General features: G+C 39.5%; 1 protein-coding gene across 1 annotated transcript; it reads left to right on the top strand.

Moving 5' to 3' along the window:
- The first annotated feature begins 7910 nt into the window (after positions 1-7910).
- On the top strand, positions 7911-20526 carry LOC106868600 (WD40 repeat-containing protein SMU1). Its single transcript, XM_014913936.2, has 13 exons — positions 7911-8050; positions 9388-9454; positions 10831-10974; positions 11663-11815; positions 11934-12084; positions 14873-14961; positions 15572-15712; positions 15889-15984; positions 16852-16979; positions 17864-17965; positions 18210-18402; positions 19029-19181; positions 20351-20526. The coding sequence occupies exons 1-13, from the start codon at positions 8025-8027 to the stop codon at positions 20447-20449; spliced, it is 1542 nt and encodes a 513-aa protein (XP_014769422.1). The 5' UTR covers positions 7911-8024; the 3' UTR covers positions 20450-20526.
- Positions 20527-20825: the final 299 nt, after the last annotated feature.

The following is a 20825-nucleotide window of genomic DNA, read 5'->3' as shown; positions in this document are numbered from 1 at the left end:
AAAATAGGGTTTACTCTTCGTCCCTCCCTCCTCCACCTACCCCATCTTTCACAACCAGCGTCGCCAACACCACCAATTCACCGTCACTTCCACCGCCTCTCCCATCATTATCATTATACCACTGCTACTGCCACCACCACTACCACCACCACCACCAGAATGATTATAGCAGGATTCGCCATCACCCCCTGCCGGAGCCTTGTGGAGCTTTAGGTGTTTTCGCTCAATAAACACTCACAACACCCGGTCTGGGAATCGAAACCGCGATCCCACGATCTCGAGTCTGCTGCCCTAACCACTGGGCCATTGCGCCTCCACAACAAAGATATGGCTTTGCGATGCAAGAGCTGTAATAAGGAGAGATGGGGAAGTCTTAGACCCCCACGTAGTGATAGAATTTGTCGATTGAGTTAAACCAGTAAATAAGAATCTCACCCACATCCTTAGCAGCTGCCAAAAGATGTCCACAAGGTGGTACCTTCGCACGAGGCATTTGGTCCCGGTGACCATACCAAAGAAACACCGGAATCAGAATATATCCTCATCTTAAAGAATAAGGAATACTTTGATTTGCAAATATTCCATTAGCAACACAAAAGGATCACAAACTCACTGTGTCTACTCCTACCTACCGCTTCTAGGATGGTCTCTACTCCATTCAGCTAACAATGACTTTTCGTGGCACTCTGTCGGCTATGACACACACGCACGCACACACACACACACACACACACACGACGAGCTTCTTTCAGTTTCCGTTTACCAAAGCCACTCACAAGGCTTTGGTCGGCCCATGGCTACAGTACAAGACACTTGTCCAAGGCGTCACACAGTGGGACTGAACTCAGAGTCATGCGTACACGAACCGCAAACCTGTTACCAGACAGCTACGCCTGCGCCTAAATTCTAAATAAGGAGCGGTTACATTTGAAGGACAAACACGAACACCATTCCCCCACCCCCCGCCTCCATTTCCTTCGGCTGACATCTTCCTTAGTGGGGTGGGTGGGTGGATGGAGAGAGAAGGGTGATGGCGGAGACATTGTGGTGAGGGTAGCAGAGACGAAGGTCGGGTGGTGGTGTGTCAATGACGTAGTTTCAGTAAAGCTGGGAAGAGGTTGTAGGTAACTTAATAAAGACTAGCTTAATCTCTCCCTAATCTTAACCCCTAAGGGATAAAGAGACACCTTGGCTGCTTCGTGTTGTGTCACCCTCTCCATCCTGCTGCTGCTTTTTACCCTTCAAACGAAACTTATATTTTGTGAGAATAAATAGATTTGATGGCGGGGTTTCAATGGAGGAGGTGAGTGGTGTGACTTGTTTATAGGTATACCAACTGCGTATGATGTCATGGTTAAGACAACAGTCCACCTGCTTCTTTCTTAATTTAGTTAATCTCCCCTTCGCCTCTTCGTGTATTTATTTGTCATTGGATTTCTGTAAAACGATGCCTTTCTTCACAATAATTATCATTAAAGTCTCCTGATTTCATTCTTTTCATTACAAATATAATTTTAATTGATTAAAAAATCTGATGGGAGGTGACTCACTACATGAGATGTGTTAGCCAGGTCTTAACTCTATGTTCTTGACGTAGAGGGCACACCTGGGACATTTTCCCGCATCACGAGTTTAAAACACTCAATTCATGAATGTTTTCCTCTGAAAACATTGTTCCTCTCCTTTATTCTAAGGTCTGTTAAATACCAGGAACACCATATTTCGCTGTTGAGGTCCAATAAAGAGGAAACGTCTTCGTCTCTTTTCAAAGCACCAGTTTCGGTTTTCACTGCTTCTCTCTTTTTCATTCACATTCTGATCAGTTCGAACCTTTGAGTTGCCTTCCCTGTCTTTCATGACAAGAATTATGATCTGAAGCTAAAACAGTGGAGACGGAACTTGTCTAAGCATACGGTGATCAAGGAGTGATATTTATTACTGATGACGCGTATGTACACAGAAATCCCGGGATTTAGCAATTCCACCGCCACTGCTGGATGCTTTTCGTCTGCTACTGATAAACTTTTATGCTTTTAGCACTATTCATCTACATGAAATATTTACTCAAGACGAATATCGCAGTATTATGGCGTTTTTGCATTATATCCACATCAAGTATGATATACAGATCGCCATTTTTAACTAATACTGCCTCTGTTGCTAACAACGAATTTTCAAAAGCTAATAATTTTTCTCTTCATTAAGGGTATCCTTCTAATTAGTAAAATGTGTTTTAGGAAATCATTACATAAAATATCTTAGCCCCCACTTAAAGATATGTGTATATGTGTGTGCATGTGTATGTGTATATGTGTGTTTTTCATCGGTTTATACATGAATCAATCAATATCCAGAAGAAACAATCTGTCGTTGATACCAAACATATCCATCTCTCTCTATATATATATATCTATCTATCTGTGTGCGTGTGTGTGTGTGTGTATGAGTGGCTGTGTGGTAAGAAGCTTGCTTCCCAACCACATTGTTCCGGGTTCAGTCCCACCTTGTGACACCTTGGGCAAGTGTCTTCTACTATACCCTTGAGCCGATCAAAGTCTTGTGAGTGGATTTGATGGATGGAAACTGAAAGAAGCCCATCATGCAGCCATACTTGACACCTGACGATTATACAGCATCTCAGCTGTAAGGTACGGGTATATGATGAATTGAAACAATTGTAGCGGTTTTGAATGAAGGGTTTTGTGCATTCCATTTTCTGTCCCTGATCTTTTTACATAAACTCTGCGGACACAAAAGAATCCCTCAAGTAAACCCAGTAACATATAACTCCATACTGTTGTTGACATCAGGTAGCCGAGTACGGTGTACGAGCTTTACATTGCATACTACAAGGTGTATAACCGAATATAAAATTATTACTTAAAATATGTGTGCGTGGCGTGTGTGAGAGAGAGAAAGGGGGAGAAAGAAAAAGAGAGAGAGAGAGAAAGGGAGAGGGAGAGAGAGAATTGGTCAATTGGCAATGTTGTTAGGCACCGAACTGAATGCTTTGCAGCATTCCCCCCACCCCACCTTCCGAGCTCAAACTTGTCAAATTTACCGGTCATCCTTTTGGGGTCGATAAATAAAGTGCCACTCAAGTACGTGGAGTATATCCTTCTTCTTTGCTCGCTGGAAGAAATCGAATGTGTGTCCGTCTATCTATCTATCTATCTATCTATCTATCTATCTATCTATCTATCTATCTATCTATCTATCTATCTACCTGTCCGTCTGTCTATATTTACACGTACAATACATCATAACTACATACATTAACATCAACTTAAGCACCATCACCACCACCACCTCCACCACCACCACCACCACCACCATCTCCACCACCTTCATCACTTTCAACAACAACAACAACAATAACAACAACAACACCATGTGCCTCAATAAAGAAAGTAAAATATCAACTTACCAGAGCCGATATGGTGGCCAATGTAAAGGTGACATGAAAGAACTTGTCTAAGACCGACATGTAGCAGGCATCTGTACAAGCGTCCAATCTACACTCACACAACGTCTTACCATTACTGTCACTAGATGGCGCCTTCTCAGGTTTTAATCCTGTCACACCAGGATTATCTGACATTAATCCAACACATTCACATACATACATACACACGCACACACACGCACATACACACATACATACATACACACATACATACACACATACATACATACATACGGATGTATGTGTTAGTACGTACGTATGTACGAACACATAACACATAAATACATACATAAATTCATACACACACACACCTCCTTGTTTGAGTTTAAGGGCTGACGGGAATGATTTTGGCGGCGTTGGCGATGGGGTTGCTGGTGGCTGTGGTGGTGGTGATTGTGGAGATGAGGGTAGTGGTGGTATGTGAGAGGGATGACAGTGGTAGTGGTGGTGGTGGTGGTGGTCATGATGGTGATGGTGGTGATTATGGTGATGGTGGTGAGTCTGGAAAGGTAAGAAGGAAAGGTTGTTCTTAGAGACCCTTACTTCTCTTATCTCCTTCTTCTCTCCCCTCCTCCCCTTCCTCTGACCCTTCATGCCGGACTCCCTCCCCTCCTCCTCTCCCCCACCGCCATTCTTCTTGCACAATTTCCTACTTTTGTGTCACTCACCTCCTCTTGCTAAACCCACACGTCTCACATTCTCATAAACACACACACACAATACAACCTTGTATCCCTCCCCTTTTCTCTTTCTTTTGTATTTTAGGGATGCTTGACCGGTAAGAAATAGCAACCAAATTTCTCTAAAATCACATCCTGCTATCTTACGAAAAAAAAAAAAAAAAAAAAAGCATTAGATAAAGTAATTCTAAATCCCCTGGGCATAGGAAAGAGCTGGATGGGCACGACTGGAATATCTTTGGCCATAAGAATACTTAATCATGGCTGCCATGATGCTAAACATAAAAAACAACAGTAGCACCACCACCACCACCACCGCTGCCCCGAACAATAATACCACCACCACCACATCGCCTGCTGTCTTTAACAAGGCTAGACATATTGGGTGATGTAGTCCAAGATATACTATGCCTGAAAGAATAGATGCAATATCACTGAACACCTTTGACCGCAGTGCAGCCGAGTCAGGTTTGATTTGGAATGAAATAACAACAGCAACAACACCAACATTAATAAATGTTGCAGCAGAAAACGCCTCATAAAAGAGGCTGAAAGCGAATCACGTTGGAGCTTTAAGAATAGAAATGATGATGCTTTCGTTACACAATTACCACCATGGGACGACGATAGTTCATTTTTTGTTTGTGTTTGGAACAAATGAATCTCGAAGCAAAAAAGCAATAGATAATAACATAAAGACTGAGTAAAAAAAAACCTTTAAGCATGACGGACGTTCTACCATTGGACAAACGCCAGCAGTTTCGGAGGGAGCGGGGTAAATCGCTTATATCGACCCCAGTGTTCAACTGGTACTTAATTTATCGACTCCGAAAAGATGAAAGGCAAAGTCGACCTCGGCGAAAATTGAACTCAGAACATAAAGACGGACGAAATGCCGCTAAACATTTCGTCCGGCGTGCTAACGATTCTGCCAGCTCGCCATTATTAATGGTGCCTAATTAAGACATAAGGTCAGCAATTTTGTGTGGGGAGAAATTAGTTGATCATATCGATACCATTACGTGATTGATCGTGTATTTTATCAGCCCTGGACAGATGAAAGATAAAGGTGACTTGGGTAGTATCTGAACCTGGGAACATAAAGATGTGGAACAAAGACAAGGCACTTTGTCCGACGCTCTAACCATTCTGCTAATTCAAATAGAAATAATTTATAAACGGACTTTGGTCAGAATTTCCGATCCTTAGTTTCTCATTTATTCAATCAACTGAACTGCCAGGCTCAATTGATTAGCATGTAAGTGGCTGAGTACTCCACAGATACACGTCAACCTTTGATGTAATTTTTAGGTAGAACCAATATGACTCAAGTTTGACAAAGTTGGAGCTTTGGATTACGGGTTCAGTCCATCGACAAGCCTCCATACAAATGCCACCCACCCGGATTCACCCACAAGTCGTGGGTCGACATGTGGCTATAGGAAAAGGCATTTGCCTAAGAGGCCCCCACGATGAGGAAATTAAACCCTGGGGTTTATGATTGGGAAGTTTCTTTACCATTTGGCTACATTGCAGTTACAATGCATACATACGTACATACATACATACATACATGCATACATACATATGTGCATAAATAGATACACATATATATTCATTCGTACATATAAGTACGCGTGTGTATCTGCATGTATATACGCGTGTTTGCACACACATACACACACACACACGCCCGCATGTACGCACACACGCACACATGAATATAAATGAACAGAAGAAAGGTTACTCAATACTGGGAGTAGAGTATGAATATATTTCATTTAATTCGGTGGAACCAAAAGTAACTGAAACCCTAGGTTTCACCACAGAGGAGGAATTTATTTATTTGTCCAATGCTGCTGCTGCTTCTACTTCTACTACTATAGTACCACATACCATACTCTTATCGTCACTGTATCATATATCACACCATTTCAGTACTGTACACCATACCTCTACTACTTCTGCTACTCTGCCACATGCCACAATACTACCACCACAACCACTACATCCCACCACACTACAATTGCTACCAGTACCATCACCACACCCCTACCCCACCGCCACTGTGCTTCCACCCCACCGCCGCCACCGCACCACTGCACCACTCACTACCAGAACCCCACATTCCTACCCAACCAATACAAAGCCAATTTTAATATTTAATGAGGATTTAATTAATCGCTTCTAAAATATCGACATCAAAGATTTCAGTTATGAAAAGATGTAAACAAGCATCGAAGAGATATGGGAAATGTTGGTTTCAAATTTTGGTACAAGACCAGCAATACCAGTGGAGAACCCAGTGGAGTTCTGTTGCCAGATATAGGCTCTTCCAGCAGCCACCCTCTTGACCCAGGGCAGCACTACTTCCACCAGGCACTTGATGTAGGCCTCTGTGTTGAGCCCGAGATCATGTGGGAAGATGAATGGAGGCATAACGTCAACATAAATAATGATCACTCCAGACACCATGATGTTGGCAGGATGTTTGATTTTTATCCCTTTCGGTCCATGTCCTCAGACTGACACCCAAACACTCTGAAATGTTCGTATTGGAGCTTCCGGCGCGAATTCCAAGCAGTACAGCATGTCGTTTCCAAGTTTTTAGCAGAGTGAATTGCGTTATACTGCTGTTTTTCTCACAGACGGTGCCCAACTGACCCCACTATACTGTATATTCGACAAAATCAAAAACAAAACAATGCGCTTGCACGAAATTGAAAATATAAAATGGCGACAATTTACTCATCGCACCCATTATATATATATATATATATATATATATATATATATATATATATATATATATATATATATATATATATATATATATATATATTTACACACACACACATACATACATACATGCATACATACATCCATACATACACACACATACATACATACATACACACACACGTATTTATTCACACATACGTCTTTATCCTTTATCTTTTACCTGTTTCAGTCATTAGACTGCGACCATGCTGGGGCACCACCTTGAAGAATTTTTAATTGAATGAATCGGCCAGAGGACTTATTTCTTTTTAAGCCGAATACTTATTGTAAAGATCTGTTTTGCCGAACCACTAAGTTACGGGGACGTAAATACATCAACATCGGTTGTTAAGCGGTGGGACACACACACACACACACACACACACACACACACACACACACACACACAATGAGCTTCTTTCAGTTTCCGTCCACCAAATCCACTCGCAAAACTTTAGTCAGCCCGAGGCTATAGTAGAAGACATTTGCGTCACGCAGAGGGACTGAACCCGGAACCAAGTGGTTGGCAAGCAAGCTTCTTACATATTAGTTTCAGAATTCTGGCAATTTCGAGGGATGGGGTTAGTCAATTGAATCAACCCCAGTGCTCAACTGGTACTTATTTTATCGACTCCGGAAACGATGAAAGACAAAGTCGACCTTGGTGGAACTTGGAAGTTTCGGCGATCTTTCGATACCAGTACGAAATATCGGACTTTTTCCGTAAAAAGTGTCTTCGGCGATCTTTACTAAAGAAACATTGAAACAACTTTTGTGTTTGTAATTACTTTATAAAAATCAATTTTTTTATAAGAAGTTTTTTCGTTTTTAACGATACTTGACTTATAACTAAAAAAAAATTTCGTTGTTCTTCTATTAAAGAGAAATTCATTATAATGATATATTCTCTTATTCCGGATATCCAAGTCTATTTTTGTATTTTCTCGGATTGTTTTGATTTCATTATCAAAAAGGTCCTCAGTATATATAAAATACACAGAAGGGACAAAGAAACAGCGAGAAAGAGAGCTATTTCGTTTCGCCAGTCCACGTTTTCCCGGTAACCATTCCTGTTTTTTATTTCTTCACATCTCAAGATGGCGGTAGAAATCGAGTCAGCCGAGTAAGTCCACCTCTTTAAACATTCTCTTTTATCTTTTCTTTCATTGTCTTCTAATGTTTTACTTCTTTTACGTCGCTCTTCTTCTCTTTACCCTTATCTACCGACTATTTTACCAACCAACGCACTGTTTCCTATTGAGAATGTTCATTTTCATTTAATAACTTCAATTTAACAGTCACGTCATGTTTTTTCCTCTTTCGAAATAAACCTTCCACCCTCCTCACCTTTCCTCCCTCTCCTGCCCCAACCCTCACCTTTCCTCCCTCTCCTGACCCAACCCTCACCTTTCCTCCCTCTCCTGACCCAACCCTCACCATTCCCTCCCTCACCTCACACCTTCCTCGATTCTCATCCTTATTTCCTTGTCTCTGATTACTATTGTTGTTTATTATTTCGTTTCCGACTGGATGCATTCTACGTTCCTCCAGGGTCAATAAGTACCAGTAATATACTGCGATCGACTTTTAGTACACAGGCACATAATAACGAATGAACCCAAGGCTGCATTATTCAATGTGTCCTTCCTGTTTATTTTTAAAGATGTGTTTAGGGGAGGAATTTGTTGTTTGTAGCATTATTGTGACGAAGTCCCCTCCTTCGTTGGCTGTCAACAATCAGAACAACAACATAAGTTAATGGCGATAATTCTTTATACTGGCACAAGGGGGAGAGTGATAGAAAAGTCAATTAACCAAACACGAACAGTACATCACAAGCCCATCCGAGGATCGTCGTTACTCGAGGCCACAAAAACAATTTGTACATCGCACAGAATAATAAACAAACAGGAGGGGAGGCAATGAACAATCTGTTCCATCACGAAACAAATACTGTGTGCTCTTCTTTACATCCCGGGTTCTAATCTTACTGTGGTCAAATTAGTCTTTTATCATTCAGGGGTTCGATAATATAAAATTACAGTCAGATTATTGGGGTCTATATTGAAGAATTGTTTCCATTCACCCTTTCCAACAATTCGTTATGTCGGGCCCATTTCGCTAGAAATTTTAATAAGTACATCAAAAAAAAAAAAAAAAAAAAAAGACAAATCTACCAGAGTAAACTATATGTACCTGACGAATGGTACAATCTCTTATGAAGGTGAGAGCTGGTCGCTCAGGGTGTGAGGTGAACTGGTTTTAATTATAGCTGTTTCACAGTGTTTGATATTAGGATTGTGGCACATGGAGAATGGTGATAGGTCGGATGTGCTGGAACTGTATTTTAAAACTTCTGTAGAGGTAGGGATGGTGATGGTGGTGATGTAATCTTGGTATTGTTATGAGAATTGTATTGATGATGATGATAATGATTTTTTTTTTTTTTAATGATTTCAGTGTTGTGAGACTTATTGAACAGTATCTGAAGGAGAACAATCTGTTGAGGACATTAACAGTATTACAGGTAAGTTACCTATTTGCACCTTTCTACATGACTAGAATAAACACCAGATTTTGGTAGTTGTAGAACTGGTTGCCCTTTTACTAGTGAGCTCTTCATTAATATTAGTGTGGATGGCCTTAAATATTTGGTGATATTTAGAATAGACTGAACAAATCACCAGGTTAGGGTTAGAGGGTTAATTTACAGATGTCTCTCTCTGTTTCTCTCTCCAATCAGAGAGTTAACTCACAAATGACCAAGTATCAATGAAAATCAAAACTTATTGTGGAACCTATAACCATATTTTACAGACAGCCACTGCCATCTTAATTTTAATAACATCGATTGGTGTTGGAAGGGCATCCAGCCATAGAGGCCATGCCGAAATAGACAATTGGAGCCTGGTGCAGCTCTCCGGGTGGCCAGCTCCTGCCAAGCCGTCCAACCGGTGCCAGCAGAGAAAACAAATGGTGACAATTAAATGAAATGATGATGATTTTAAAGAAAGAATTTAGTCGTATTAAAACCAAAACTTAGCAACATTACCTTGGAAGTGTAAAAAGGTTTTTCTTTTATAAAAAAGTATATTTTTATTAAATTTTATTAAAAGACCCTTCATTTTGTGGAATCCCTAAATTTTTCTGTGTTACCCACTTTGAGAAACACTGGATTGCTATGCTATCTCTTACTGTGTCTGTAACTAATGGAGAGTTAACTTAAAAATAGCTTAGTCTACCTAACTGTAAATAGGCACCAGCTACTAACTACCATAACTGAACTGCATTGTCCAGTTGTACTAAAAGATACTTGGCTGTACTCATCCCACTAAATCTGTGCCTTTATTAGTAAAAGTAGGGGAAATAGTGGCTTGCTGGCAGTATTTGTAGCAAACAGTGAAATCTGATTGTCAATGTGAGGAAATGGTGGAGTATTTATAGAGTAAACTGTATGATCTGAGGTAACCCGTTAATGTAGGTGAATAGTAGAGTATCTATGTAGTAAACAGCATAATTTGAGGTTGCTAGTGTTTATCAATGTAGATAAAAGATGAAGTACATCATCATCATTATCATCTTTTAATGTCCATTTGCCATGAGATAGTAAATAGTAAGATCTGAGGTAACCAAGGAGGGTCAGTGTGGGTAAATAGTGAGTGTAAACAGTTAAAAAGCAGAGTAAATCAGTTTGGTTTGCAACTTTCATCATTGCAGTTTCTAGTAATATTTGTTTATTTTCTGAGTGTAAATTCCACCAAAGCCAACTTAGTTTTCTCTGTTGTGAGGTTGATTAAATAAATACCAGTTGAATCCTTTGTTTCATGTAATCGACCATTCTGCTCCTCCTAAATTGTTGTCTGTCAATGTTACAAATCATTGTTATTTCTTTTGTTTCAACAGGAAGAGAGTGGTATTTCTTTAAACACTGTAGATTCAGTGGACAGTTTTGTTGGTGACATAAACAGTGGTCACTGGGACACTGTCCTTCAGGCCATTCAGTCCCTCAAGTTACCTGACCAGAAACTTATTGAACTCTATGAACAGGTAAGACAAGGACCTTCTTGTAACTGCAATCCCCTAACCACTGTCACTCACCACAGGAAGTCTCTTCTTCTCCCCCCACCAATCTTACTTCTCTGAACACCTTAAGTTGCAACATTCTCCAATTCTTATGGCGTTTCTTTAGTTTTATGAATTACAAAATGACCTCCACCAATGCTGGTGCCATGAAGAAAATGACCCAGTTCACTCTGTGAAGTGGTTGGTGTTAGGAAGAGCATCCAGCCATAGACACCCTGCCAAAACTGAGACGTTTGAGCATGACATGGTCCTCTGATCCATCAGGTCTTCTCAAACCGTCCAGCCCATGCCAGCATGGAAAGTAGATGTGAAATGATAATAGTAAAGTTAGAGGGTTTTCTTTTGGCGCTGTATGTGGTAGATGACAAAAGGTCATATTGCATGGTAAAATAATGTGAAACACACACATTGGGCTTCCACACAGTTTCCTATTTCTATTGCAGCCCCTGTTTGTTCCATGTACTTCTCAAGATTTTGACTCACTGTTCCCAGGGCTCCGACAATTATTGGTACTACTAACCACCATTTTCATCGACCACAACTGCTTAACCCCTCATGCTAACCTGTCTATTATTACTATTATTATAATAATTATAATTATTATTATTATTATTATTCTCAATTATTGAAATTTTTTTCTTATTTTTTCTAGATTGTTCTTGAACTGATTGAATTGCGTGAGTTGGGAGCTGCCAGGTCCCTTCTCCGACAGACCGACCCAATGATAATGTTGAAGCAAACCCAGCCTGACCGCTATGTCCATTTAGAGAACATGCTTGCCCGGTCCTACTTTGACCCTCGCGAAGTAAGTCTGAGACTTCAGTCCCAGTTTTGCTTAACATTTCTCTGTGTTTTCCTTCCTTCTCTCCTTTGCTCATCTCTGCATCTTCACTCACACTCCTCTATCCCCTTAATACCTCTAGGCTTATTTAGAAGGTCAAACAAAGGAGAAGAGGCGTTCTGCCATTGCCCAAGCATTGTCGGGAGAGGTCAATGTCGTCCCACCGTCACGTCTTCTGGCCTTGTTAGGTCAGGCCTTGAAATGGCAACAGCATCAAGGACTTTTACCCCCCGGTAAGTTTATTGGTTTTTCTTTTACTCCTCTGTCTGTTTCTGTTGTATTACAAATTATTATGATGATACTTGTTAACGCTGTAACCGTGTAGTAACAATAAAACATAACGAAGCAGGGTAGCACTCACATAACAATCCAACAGACTCTCCACGAACCAACAAACGATATTCTGACAAACTCCCAAAACGGCACCTTACAACTTCCTGCGATTAATGCCTACCCTGTCTCTATCTCACTCAGACCGCTACTATTTATAGTCGTTTGGTCAGTCTATTCTCGCAGTGGGGTGTTGTGACTTGCTCCAATAGTTTCTAATCATTGGTTCCACAGTTACTTGTGGGTGTCATGCTCAGTTACCTGTGGGTGTATTCCACAGTTAACAATAGGTATGTCACACAATTACAGGTACATACAGGTGAAATATAAAATATATAATTTAAATTTTCTTTAAATATCATCATATCAAATGAATTATTAGTCAAGTATGCTGAGCAAAATGCTTTGCGGCTTTTCGTCTGTCTTCACGTTTTGAGTTCAAATTCTTCTGAGGTTGAATTTGTCTTTCATCCTTTTGGGACCAATGAGTACTGGGGGGTTAATGTAATCGACTTACCCACTCCCCTGAAATTGCTGGCCTTGTGCTAAAATTTGAAGCCAATAATATAAAAGCAAAATGCCCATTGATATATATTTATGGTAAAAATGCTGTAATTCCGTTCAAATTGTCCATTTTTGTGTGTTTGTGTCTATTTTGCACACAATTTCTCTCCACCGTTGTTGGTATATAAGAACACAAGTAAATAGTGAATGGGTTTGAGTCACGACTGATTGAATCTGGCTTCTAAAAAAATTTTGGAAGAGAAATATTTTAAAAGTTTTCATTCCATTCTTTTTCTCCAACTATTTACTTTCACTATTGACGAATATTGTTACTCAACATTGTTTACACTGCAGACATCAAAACATCTGCTCGAAAGTCCATCAGATGTTACACCTGATGCACTTTTCATCTTTCAAAATTGATTTTAGGTCAAAGGAAATTGATATTTCTTTTAGGATAACATCTGTTTGTATTTTGTTGATATTGTTGATGTCATATTTTGATTATTGTTGATTTGTAAAGATTGTATTTTATTGAGGAAACATTGTGTATGATAACATCAAAACATATATAATATTTAATTTCCAAACAACCAGTATATTCAGCTGTTGTATTTTCTTCTTTTTCAATGCGTTTATGAATGACATCCTTCGCTGATCCTTGTTTTTTTAAACAGATAACCAATCTCTTATCTTTTGTAACTGAGTGATCTTTCCCTAATACACATGAGGATTAGGAGAGTCATGTTACAGTCGTAACAGATGCAAATGCTACACACACTCACCTGTATATATACACAGAGTCTGATCTTCTCTTAAGAACTGGTGGCAAAGGATGTTAAATAGAAATGTAATTAAATTAGTCTCGTTATGTTAGAGGAATGTCTTGATTGTGATGGTTTATATTAAGGATCATCATCATCATTGTTTAACATCCACTTTTCCATGCTGGCATGGGTCGGATGGAAATGTGTTAAGGCAGATTTTCTTTGGCTGAATGCTCTTCCTGTTGCCAACCCTCACCTGTTTCCCAGTGACAAGTGAGGTAGTATTCCACCCACTGACCAGACATGTCTCAGAAGATAGGAATTGAAGGATGCTGCTTGCATGACTGTGATGCTTGCCAACAGCTATCGCACGATGCCAAGGAAAAGAGACACTAATTCACAAACACACACACATACACACTTATCTACATATGTATATATAAGACAGGCTTCTTTCAGTTTCCGTCTCCCAAATCCTGTCGGCACAGGGCTATAGTAACAGTCACTTGGCCAAGGTGCTACACAGTGGGACTGAACCTGGAACCAAGTGGTTGGAAAACAACCTTCCTAACCACACCTCCACTTTTTCACTGATTGTCCAATATTGAGTCAGTTGACCATTTTTGTTTTCCATCTTCAGGAAATGCGTCTACCCCCTCCCCACTCCTGAAATACTCGCACCTTCATCTCATCACACAATAATGTCTTTTTTTTTTCATCTTTCCCTTTTTTTAAGCCTGGTATTTATTTTATTGGGTTTTCTTTTGCTGAACTGCGAAGTTAAGGGGATGTAAACGCACCAACACCGGTTGTCAAGCAATGGTGAGGGACAAACACACACACACATACACAGAGGACAGGCTTCTTTCAGTTTTTGTCTACCATATCCACTCACAAGGATTTGGTCAGCCCAAGGCTATAGAAGACACTTGCCCAAGGTGCCACGCAGTGGAACTGAACCCAGAGCCATGTGGTTGGAAAGCAAGCTTCTTACCACTCAGCCAAACCTGTGCCTCACATATTAGCCTTTTCTTATTTCCAAATCTACTGCAACCTATTTTTGAACTGTTTTGAAGGTCACCCATTGTTTCTATATTTTCTGGACACAGTTAAGAAGTTTGTTCTAAAATCACAAGGTACTGGGTTCAATCTCACTGAACAGGACCTAGGTAAGAGTCTTCTGTTTTAGCCAGAGATTGACCCAAATCTTATAAATGAAATGACGTAAATGGAGACTGTGTGGAATCTTCTCAGCTAGACTCTACATGTAATTTAAAAGTGCAAGCCTCATCACACAGTCTGCCTTTAAATTTAGGACACAACTGTCTGGAACATTCCTCCTGGTCTGGTTCTTACTCAGTGAGTATGTAGCTCTGGAATATTCTGCAAGAAAACCAATCTGAGATCTGTTTACTTTCAGGGACCACAATTGATGTATTCCGTGGTAAGGCAGCTGTGAGGGAACAAGAAGAAGAGAAATATCCAACACAACTTGGCAAAACTATCAAAGTAAGTATTTTCCTTCTTTTCTTCATCTTCGGTGGAGTGTGTTCATTTTCTTGACCTTTGGAAGTATGAAAGGAATAACCAGTTGAAATCATCTGTGTTTTTGTACTATTGAGATTTGAACTCACTCACATGGAACTCAATTTTTAAAAGGCATCCTACTGATTATCCTTTTTCAAGAGTTACTATTAAAATAATAATAATAATGATAATCCTTTCAACTATCCCCCTCCCCCAGGAGGGGGATAGTTGATTACATTGACCCCAGTACTCAACTGGAACTTAATTTATCGAGCCCGAAAGGCAAAGTTGACCTTGGCGGAATTTGAACTGAGAACGTAGCGACAGGTGAAATACTGCTAAGCATTTAGCCTGGTGTGCTAATGAGTCTGCCAGCTCACCACCTTAATGATAATAATAGTGATAATTATTTCTAATTCTGGTACAAGGCCAGCATTTTATTTTCTCAAGTACTTTATTTTCTCAAGTACAGAAGGACAAAAGACTAATGATTGAAACAAATGATTGAAACAAATGAAAGATAAAAGATAACAAAAACCAACAAAACAGTCGTACTTGTTAAAATCTATAAATCTGTTTCTCTCATTTACAGTTTGGTCAAAAAGCCCATGTGGAATGTGGTCGATTCTCCCCAGATGGTCAGTTCCTTGTAACCGGTTCTGTTGATGGCTTTATTGAAGTCTGGAATTTCTCAACTGGCAAAATCAGGAAAGATTTGCGATATCAAGCCCAGGTAAGAGTCTTGTATTGGACGTCTATTGATGATTTCTGTGACAGCAAATCATTATTGATAATATCTCCCTCTGTCAATCCGTCAAAAATGACTGACATTATTTGTGTCGATAATATTCATGTATCTCTTTACACCAAATGATGCAAGTTTAAGTGCCATTTTTAAAAATATTTCAGGATAACTTTATGATGATGGATGATGCTGTGTTGTGTATGTGTTTCAGCAGAGATTCTGAAATGTTGGCCACTGGTTCACAGGATGGGAAAATAAAGGTTGGCCCCCATTCCACTTTTTTTATTATTGTTGTTTTTCATCAGTTTCTAAAAGGAACTATAAAAATAAACCATTTAATGATTTTTTTACATAATTGAAGTGAAGGGACTAAGTTGATGATGTACTCCCCTACCAACTTAGAAGCCTTGAGTTCAAATTCACTGTTAGGGTTTTATTGTATATTTCAGCAGAAAACATAACTATTGATCAATGAATAAATCCAAAGTTTTTGGTGACATTGTCCATTATATACAGAATTGTCTCCCCTGTCTTTTTTCACAGGAATTGGTAGTTTAGAAAAATAGTTTTCCTCATTGCTAAATTTATAATTTTAGTTGAGAAAAGTTGGGTGAGAAGAATCAAATGCAGGGGAGTATCCTACATTGGTTTGGACATGTGATGCATATGAACGAAGACAGGTGTATAAAGAATTGGTTGTCACTGAATGTGGATGGTACTTGTGGGAGAGGGAGACCAAGGAAGATCCCCTCCTCCAATGTCCCCCTCCCCTCTCAAAGATTCCTTGTCTTGCAAGATACTTGATGACCCCGCCAGTGCTGCTGTCACTTAAAAAGCACTCAGTCCATACTGTAAAGCGGTTGGCATTTGGAAGGGCATGTAGCTGTAAAAACCTTGCCAAAACTGACCTCAATTGTGCTGATGCCATGTAAAAAGCACTCAGCCCACTCTGCGGTGTGGTTGGTGTCAGGAAGAGCATCCAGCCATAAAAACTATGCCAAAACAGACACAGAAGTCTGGTGCAGTCGATAAATTGAGTACCAGTGAAATTTGTGCCTGTTGTAGATGGGATTATTATTATTATTATTATTTTACACTTCCATTGTATTTCATTTCAATTTTGACAGGTTTGGAAAATCTTAACAGGTCAGTGCCTGCGTAAATTTGAGAGGGCTCACACCAAAGGTGTAACATGTGTGACCTTTTCTCGGGACAACAGCCAGCTGTTGAGTGCCTCTTTTGACCAAAGTATCAGGTGAGTCTGCTTTCTGAACACTGTTGTATATTTTGGTATTGGTTTATGGAAAGGCATGACTATCCTCTCATCACGTCTCTTTTGAAAATATCCCTCACCATCATGTGTGTGTGTGTGTCTGTATTTCCATATATACACACACATATATATATATGAGAGATCATCATCATCGTCGTTTAATGTCCGCTTTCCATGCTAGCATGGGTTGGACAATTTGACTGAGGACTGGTGGACCAGGTGGCTACACCAGGTTCCAATCTGATTTGGCAGATATAAATGACAATGGCACAGAACTTCATCAGCTTACATCTGTTTCTTCCATAAGATGCAAAGCACTGTTCATCAAGTGCTTTATCACCTTATAGCTCTGTTGGAGCTTTAAAACATTTTTTAAAGCTCTGACAAAGCTATAAGGTGAATCACAAGCACTCAGCTTATAAGTACATTGCATATTGTAGTAGAAACAGCTGTAAGTTAATGAAGTCCATTATATATTTTCTTGTTCTCTCGTCATTTATATAATCTTTTATTATGCTCTGTACTTGACTAAATGCTTTATTCTGAAGCTTATTAATATTGCACATTATACAATTGCCAAAGTAATATCATTTAGTGCACTCAGAAGAAATATATGAGATAAGATATTTACAAAGTCGACCAGTTTCGCTTCTGTTGATTATGACTAAATAGTTAGTGATAATGTTATAATTTATAATTTCATGCTATCATAATTTTTTTATTCCCTGTTAGTAGGAAAACAGGTTTCTATACACATGTGCATGTTATGCATTCGTATATATATATAAATATATATATATATATATATATAGATATATATATATATATGAGTGAGAGATATTTATGTGTGTGCTTTATATTTTCAGAATTCATGGTTTAAAATCTGGTAAAACTCTCAAAGAATTCCGTGGCCATCTGTCATTTGTTAATGATGCTGTATTTACCCAGGATGGATACCATGTCATCAGGTGATTTGAACCCTAAACCCTGTTTACTGCTGTTTGTTTGCCCCCATATATTTTTAAATACAAACATTGTTATGCCAGTTTTTTTTAATCCTGTAAAGGATGACAGGGTTTCTGGTTGTGTTAATGGAAGCAAGAATCGACCCTTTCATCCTGTCTGGGTTGATAAAATAAGTACCACTCAAGCACTGCCCCCCCCTTGTACTTATAGTAGGAAGAATTATTATTGTTGTTGTTGTTGTTACAGTGCCAGCTCTGATGGAACCATAAAGATCTGGAATGTCAAAAGCACGGAATGTCAGAATACATTCAAGTCCCTGGGTGGTTCCACTGGGACCGACATAACAGTCCACAGTGTGCACCCGTTGTTACGTAACATGGAGCAGTTTGTTGTGTGTAACAGATCCAATACAGTGGCCATCATGAATATGTCTGGACAGGTAAGTCTTGTTTATCACTCAATCACTCACCTCTCTATTTTTCTCTGTCATTCACTACGTCCACTGACCTGTCTTTCTAACATGTTTTCTCTTTTGTGTGTAGCTAGGAACTGAGTGTTTGAATGAGGACTGGTCATCCAGATGGTTGCACCAGGCTCCAATCTGATCTGGCAGAGTTTCTACAGCAGGATGCCCTTCCTAACGTCAATCACTCCGAGAGTGTAGTGGGTGCTTTTACGTGCCACCAGAATGAGGGCCAGTCAGGCGATTCTGGCAATGACCACACTCAAAAGGTGTTTTTTACATGCTACCTGCATAGGAGCCAGTCCGGTGGCACTGGCAATGACCACGCACATGTGCCAGTAAGGCAACACTGGCAATGATCATGCTTGAATGGTGCTTTTTATGTGCCACCGGCATGGGTGCCAATCCGTGGCCCTCGCAATGATCACGCTTGGATGTGCTTTTAATATTCCACAAATATATATGTGTATAGGAATTGGACAATATATATAGATTATGTACATATACATGCATACATACACCCACATACATCTGTAAATACACACACACACATATATATATATATGCAAAACATGTTATGTATGGCTATTTTCTAATTTCAGATTGTTCGTAGTTTCTCAAGTGGTAAACGAGAGGGTGGAGATTTTGTGTGTTGTACCTTGTCACCTCGTGGAGAATGGATCTACTGCGTGGGAGAGGACCGAGTGTTGTACTGTTTCAGTATCACCACTGGCAAACTGGAGAGAACCTTGACGGTAAGGGACGGGGGTTGATTTCCCCTTTGCACAACACCCATACAGCACAAACACCAGCTTTTCCAGATAATAGATCTGCTGACATTGGGTGGTGGTGTGTGGAGGAAGGCCAAGTATTGCACCAAATGTGTGTAATATATTAATCACGCTTGTATTAACAATGGATGGCTGACAGGTGGAGTGCGATTGAAGAGAACAAGATAGGCTGGCTCTTACTAAAACACACATGTATATATCCACACATACACACACACGTGTACTATATAATGTGTTAGTGATTGATGTGTGTGTGTGAACACTGCTTTTTATGTGTGTGCATATTTATATAATTGTATATTTGTGTATTTTCTCATATGCATCTATACATGTGCACACACTTGTGTGTGTATATATATGTGTGTGTGTGTGTGTGAGTATCTAAAGATATATACACAGATACATACATACATACATACATACACATATCTACACACACACACATTAAATAAACAAGATGTAAGTGTTAGATAGCATTATGGAATCCAGTTCCACACCATTTGTTAAAAGATTATTTCATGAGCGTCATTGCATATTTGAAGAAGATTTTCTGTTTTTATTTCATTTCAGAAGGTATGCATGTGTGTGTGTGTGTGTGTGTGTTAGTTCATACATTAGCACAAGCTAGAGATTTTTCTCACAATTATTTCTATGATATTTATGGAAAGCTCTCCAGCATGCCAGCTCCTATCAAACCATCCAACCCATGCCAGCATCGAAAACAGACGTTAAATGATGATAATGATGATGATGACTGAGTGTATATTATGGACAACAATACAGACATGGATGTGTGGTTAAGTACTTCACTTCTGAGCCATGTTGTTTTGGCCCCACTGTGTGACAATTTGACAAGATGACCTATACCTGGGCCAACCAAATCCTTCAGTGGAATCTAAAAAGCCTGTCTGTGTGTGTGTATGTGTATGTATTTATGTATACATATGTATGTGTATTTACATATATATATGTATTTACATATATGTGTGTGTGTATTTATGTGTATATGTTAGACTCATGCGCACACACACACACACACACACACACATGATGGTGGCTGTGTTTGTGGTCATTCCTCGACATGACAACACTGTTACCAAAACTAGTTTTGTTTTCTATTTCTCTTATTCCAGGTCCATGAAAAAGATGTTATTGGTGTTGCCCATCATCCTCATCAAAACCTTATTGCCACTTATTCTGAAGATGGTCTCTTGAAGCTGTGGAAGCCATAAAACAGTCCCACATTCATTTTTACATTCTTCATTTTAGTTTTTCATTTCTTTTTTTTATTAAAATTATGAGGAAATTATTTTTGTTGTTGTTATTTTCTTTTTCTTCTTCTCCTTATCATTATGGCAAGTTGCGTCAGATGAAATACTTTGCGAGAGACCTTTGGCAATACACCGTGTTTGAGAAGACCTGTGAAGCCAAGTGAGATTGTAGTCGTGGCTGATGCTGGTGTTTCGTAACTGGCATATAAAAAGCACCCACTACACTCTTGGAGTGGTTGCCATTAGGAAGGGCATCCAGCTGTAGAAACCATACCAAACCAGACTGGAACCTGGTGCAGCTCACCAGTTTTCGGTGAAACCATCCGATCCATGCAAG

Source organism: Octopus bimaculoides, chromosome 14 (assembly GCF_001194135.2).
Source record: "Octopus bimaculoides isolate UCB-OBI-ISO-001 chromosome 14, ASM119413v2, whole genome shotgun sequence".
Classification (NCBI taxonomy): domain Eukaryota; kingdom Metazoa; phylum Mollusca; class Cephalopoda; order Octopoda; family Octopodidae; genus Octopus; species Octopus bimaculoides.
Note: the sequence above shows the minus strand (reverse complement) of the source record. Positions and strands in the feature narration are given on the sequence as shown.